The 6000-nt window shown below is 40.1% G+C and overlaps 1 protein-coding gene across 1 annotated transcript in view; it reads right to left on the reverse strand.

Annotated features, from left to right (window-relative positions):
* Positions 1 to 6000, reverse strand: part of LOC109912504 (nuclear receptor ROR-beta-like) — a 41539-nt gene that overhangs the window by 16840 nt on the left and 18699 nt on the right. Inside the window, exons 3-4 of the mRNA XM_048614263.1 lie at positions 4544 to 4685; positions 1534 to 1947 (exon numbers count right to left, since the gene is read on the reverse strand). Of these exons, the coding sequence (XP_048470220.1) occupies positions 1534 to 1947; positions 4544 to 4685 (556 nt within the window). The remainder of the gene's footprint in view (positions 1 to 1533; positions 1948 to 4543; positions 4686 to 6000) is intronic.

A 6000-nucleotide genomic window follows, 5' to 3' on the forward strand; every position in this document is an offset into this window, starting at 1 on the left:
ATGGCCACAGAATCTGGATATCATGTGATTGGTAAAGGAGCGATTCCTTTGGTTGGCAATGAGATTAAGTATTAGGAATTCAATGTCAAATCAGGCACAGGAAGATAAATATAAAAGAGAAAGAAGGAAAGAAACATTGAACTGTAAAAGGAGAGAAAAGAGACAAATAAAACATCGTAAAAATGGTCCAGAACTTGCTCTCAAAGCAACAGTAATGTTAATGGCACTCACACCTGTTTAAATAAGGCAAGGTACAGACTCCAATTTTGCTGTTGGAGTTGCAGCCATCCGTTGTTAGCTTTGACATTTGCTGTTACGTTCTGCATTAAAGATCGTGAAATTGCTACATTTGCGAGACAGTCACTAATGAAATCCACCACAGATATGTAACATTGGCAATTAGTAGCCAAAATACCCCTTTAATGACATGATAATCATTTGTTAACTGGCATTGTGAACTGAGAACTATCCACTAGATGCACTAAGTCACTTTCATTCAGGTTTCGAACTTTGCAGGAGAATTTTTAAAATGTCATGGAGTCATGAAGGTCTACGACGCAGAAAAAGACCCCTCAGCCCATTAAGTCTATGCCAGTTAAAAAAAAAGCACCTAACTACTCTAATCCAATTTCCTAGGACCTAGCCCATAGCCTGGTCTGGCTTGGCATTGCAACTGCATATCTAATTATTTTACATGCTGTTACGAGGGTTTCTGTATCTATGACTCTTACAGCGATGAATTCCAGATTCCCATCACTCTCTGGGTGTCAATTTCAAATATGTGATTTTTTTTCTCATTTTCCCTTTCTATTTTATTCTTCTCCATTAATCTAGTCTTTCTTTTCCTCTCTTTTTGTATTTGTTTTGACATGGTAGTTACCCTCCCTTCCAGTTCTTCATGTGTTTATATATATTCATTGGTTAAACAGATATCCTGCTGCTTTCCCTGTTCACTTAGGTCCCAGATTCCCTCTTTCCCTTACTGCACCATGATCACTTTCAGAAACTTAGTGGGCATAATCGTTGTGAGCTTGAAAATGTCAAATGAACTTTACATGATCAAGCAAATCTAATAATGGAATGATGAATAGCAACTTCTGGTTGCTAGTAGTTAATTGTGCACCTGCTCCTACCCTGAAGCTATAGTTTCACTTTATAAATAGGTAACAGAGAATGCCATCAGCTTCAACATTACCATGACAACAAATTATTGCCCATTATAAATTTCCAACTCCATAACTTGTGATTGTGAATTGGCTCTGAGTTTCAAGTCATTAGTAGCATACATGAATATTTGAACAGAATCATTGCCGTGTGTGTTAAATGATTTGAAGCAAAACATATCATTTCACAGCACAGCAGGAATGCAACGGGGAAAACTGAGGATCTCTCTGGATGGGTGAATTAGGATGGGCCAAATGGTACTTCACAGCTATAAATTATTTTATATTTTGTCAACAGAATAAGACGATTGTCAGCCCACATTTCTAGCACAATTCCTATACTGACTTAACAAAGAGTAGCAATACATACCTATCTCTGCCATTGAGATTTCTGAGGCTAGTTGCCCACTCTCTGGTGAAGGATACGAGAACAAACTGGGTTCCAACATGATTTCATATATGGACTCTTGTTTAATATGCTTAATGTCACTCATGTCAATAGCAGACTGATCTGGAGATGGTTCAGCAGAGGTTGAAAGATCAAAGTTATAAAAACTGTTCCCTCCATCAGGGGTCAGTGGAAAGTCAAACAGGAGCCCGTCTGAGAATGTGCTGCTGATGTCATCCAGATCTCCCAGTCCACTACTGACGCTGTTTGTGTAGACTCGTGCTAATCCCTCAGAATCTTCCTTCGATGCCAGCTGCTCCTGGTGCTGTTGATGTTTTTGTACCTCTGCATAGAGGCTATCACGCTGCTTTTTGGACATGCGACCAAACTTTACAGCTATTGGAAAGTAAGGGAAAACTATGACTGCCTGATTGCCTGCATTAACAGTTGTATAAACATGTGATTATGAATCAAAAAGCCTTTTTAGGTCTATAAATGAGATACATGTTTTTGTTTAAAAGGAAAAGAATAGGTTTGGAAATCAGCCAATTAAATTTTTAAATTTAAAAGTTTAAATTTAAAAATTTAAAGTTTTAAATTTTGATCCTCCGTTTTGGCTCATTATTTTGACAATACTGTTTCTCTCGATCTGATCACCTAAAACCTCTATGAAAAATGGATCGTGTTTTAAGATGGAAAATGGACAATAAGACAAGACAAATAAATATGACATCAATCCAGGAGACATTAAATTAGCCTCTCTGCTCCTATGATGCTGCTTGGCCTGCTGTGTTCGTCCAGCCCTGCACCTTGTTGTCTCGGATTCTCCAGCATCTGCAGTTCCTACTATCTCTGACATTAAATTTCTTTTCACTTCAGGCACTCCCAAACATTTCAGCTCAGGTGGAGTGAGATACGGGGTGTAATGGTTACTTTCCCCAGCTCCAACAATGGACAGGATCTTCCACAGTGACAATCATGATTGGATTGCTGTTCACCTAATCTACGCAGCTCTTCTTTTCTTGCCAGACCCTCCAAGCCCAGCTTTACCAGAAATATGGAGCGCAACATCCATTAAAGAAGTCCAACTCAGTGCAGTATTTTTTAACCCGGGGAGTGTGCAAAGGGGTGTGTGTGTGTGTCTGTGTGTCTGTGCGTGTGTGCGCGCGCGTGGGCTTGTGTGTGTGTACAGATCCCACATAATAAATTAGCGACTGGGTGAGTGAATGAATTAATGATTGGTTAGATGGTAGGGTAGAGAGGTGGATGAGGTAAGTGGATGAGTAGATAGGAAGGTTGGTAATGTGCCATCTGGACAGTTGCGTGAGGAACAATTTGGGTAAGTGGTTGGGTTGGACGGTTCTTAGGCTGTGGGGATTAATCAGGTGTGCTTGGGGGAGATGCAGTCAGGGTTTACTGCAGCCTGGTAGCTTGGTTCACTGGTGAGTCAGGTGGGGTTCAGTTCTCTAGTTACCTGGATGCCAGGCTTTCATCACTCTAACATTTCTTGGCTGAGTATTCATGGAGATGCAGTGGAACTGTCCCTGTTCAAAGTCTCCAATTCTAGGTCAGTCAGAAACATTTGCAGAAGGTTCCCAAGGGCACAGGAATTGCTGATCAGAAGTCGGAGTTCATTGGCTTGGATCATCAGAAGGTCCAGAGCAATCTCAGAATTCCAAGCTTAAAAAGCGAACAGGGTGGCAATGTGGAAACTGGACCAATTAATCCCCGATTTCCCACTTTCTCTCTGGTAATAAAATTTGCTTTTACAGGTTCTGCTTACTAAGGCAAAGAATTGCTTCTTGTTTTGACAAAACAACTTTCACTCTCTCATTCACCTCCTTTCATTTAGGTGTTTGCTTTTACAATTTGCAAAAATCTATTTAAAAATCCAATATTTAATAAAACCTCCTACTAAATCCTTTCCGTGGATAGAAATTTGAAACTACCAAAATGTGAGAGCAATCTGCTTAGTTAAGCAGAGAGTTTAAAAATCAATTCAAAGCACCAAAAATTGTTAAAATGTAATCCATTTTTCAGATCCACATCAACATTCCATCAGTAGCCTTACAGTAGTCAATCCTTATAAATGCATGGCCACACAACCGAGACAGCAGTGCCTTTATAGCAACAATGCTTAGAGTTTTTGTACATTACAGATAAAAATAACCAATTTGGAAATCTTTGGACTGTCGCCTACTCAAACACTCATGCATCTAGAGAAATGAAGAAAAGTCAAATTGGATAAACTTCCAAAAATGCTGCTGTCTCTCATTGAAATCTACTGGTGGATGGATAGGCTTCAAGTGTCTATTATTAAAAACACAGATTTGAAGGGAATACATTAAGCCTGGATCAAGAAGGGCGAAGAAACTGAGGTGATAGCAGGAACTGCAGATGCTGGAGAATCTGAGATAACAAGGTGTAGAGCTGGATGAACACAGCAGGCCAAGCAGCATCAGAGGAGCAGGAAGGCTTGTTTTGGAGGGAGGAGGGTAACTTCTTCTGATGCTGCTTGGCCTGCTGTGTTCATCCAGCTCTACACCTTGTTGTGTAAGAAACTGAGATGTTTAGTTTTATGCCTTGGAATTCAATACTGGAATATAATTTATCGTTTGGCTAGGAATAGGTTTATTGAGTCCAATGTACTGAACTTATATCAGCAAATAGAGATGAATACAAACTCAATATGATCAAAATCCAGATCTGTCTGTCTCACAGGAAAACTTGAGCCAATATGAATGCTAGAATGGATCCAGGTTCTCACTGAAGTTTCTGCCAGTGAATTATTCCAAAGCGAATCAGTTAGGCAGCTTGAAATGGGGTCTGTTTCTGGTCCAAAAGCTAACAAACTATCTGAAGCAAGACCAACTTACAATTTCCTAACTGCAGATAATTCTTAAATCATACACATGTGCACACACACACGCAAGTTACGAACAAATGCAGAAAAAGACTGACTGGCTGAACCAGTTCCCATCTTTTTTCTTACCGTCACGTGACATTCCAAGAGTAAGACACTTCTGCAGTCGGCAATGTTGGCAACGATTCCGATTGGTCCGATCAATCAAGCAATTCCTCTGACGAGGACAGGAGTATGCAGCATTATTTTGTTGGCTTCTCCTGAAGAAGCCCTGATTTAAAAAAAACTTAAGGTTGTTACTATTGGTGTTATTTTGGAATAGCATACTGCAGTTCCATAGACTCCTAGTTTCAGATCAAGAAACTACCACTGCTCATAACAGATAATCACCACAAATTCATGACAGCATGTGGCTCAATTTTACTTATTCATCAAAATGTAAACAAACAGTGAAAGTACAGCAAACTCTGAACACTTCAGGGAATGAGATCAGCTGTCTTTTATTTGCAGCTGTCTTCGTTCACAACATCATCATTGTATGCACTGTCAACATTTTCAATAAAATGGGTAGCTTCTATACCCACCATCCACAGCGGCAGAGAAACTGTTCTGCCCTCGGATGGAGTTGTGCAAGCATCAGTAATAAAGAGGTTTTCATGACTTCTTAGGAAAGAATTCTCCAAATCCCAAAAAAACCCATTTATTTCACAGAACTGCTGCTGCCACCACCTGAAGCTGAACTGCGGTCATTGTGTTTTACATTGGATATGGGTTTAGTGCATTGGAAGCAGTCCATTCTCCATATTGAATGTCCATGGTTTTAGAGCACCTCCTGCAAGTCCTTTCGCTCTCTCAGTAACTGATTGACAATTTGCAGGGGTGTATTATTTGAGGATTGGCCTTTTATTCAAGGTTCACCACAGCTAATTAACTGTATTGCACATTGGAACATTTTGAGGATATAATCAGCGGTACATAATCATCACATTGTCTTTTGTAGTGCAGTGTTTCTGTAGAAATGATTCTTTCCTTATGAAATTTTTATCTCGTTGCTCTTCATGTGAACCCCTAGTTTGACTCATTATTTGTAGTTGAGAGACCAGTTGGCTCAGGCTTTGATCCTGCTATTCCTACCCAGAGATCACAGTGTTGCAGGGTAGAAAGAGGTTGCAGGATTGGAGAAAGTGGAGGCCATACACAGAGTTTTGAGAGCAGGAACGAGAATTTTAAAATTCAGATGTTGCCAGATCAGGATTCAGAGTAGGTCAGTGAGCAAAGGGTATTTTTGTGAATAAGACTGGATACAAGTTTAGCTAAAGGTGACAGAGTTTTAGACATGCTCAAGTTTATGGAGGTTTATAGGTGGGAGACCAGCCAGGCCAGTGGAAAACATCAAAATGAAATGAAATAACAACGTGTAGAGCTGGATGAACACAGCAGGCCAAGCAGCATCAGAGGAGCAGGAAAGCTGACGTTTCGGGTCTGGACCCTTCTTCAGAAATGGGGCCCATTTGTTCATCCAGTTCTTCACCTGGTTATACCGGGTTATAGACCAACAGGTTTATTTGAAATCACAAGCTTTTGGA

Source organism: Rhincodon typus, chromosome 29 (assembly GCF_021869965.1).
Source record: "Rhincodon typus isolate 14 chromosome 29, sRhiTyp1.1, whole genome shotgun sequence".
Classification (NCBI taxonomy): Eukaryota; Metazoa; Chordata; class Chondrichthyes; order Orectolobiformes; family Rhincodontidae; genus Rhincodon; species Rhincodon typus.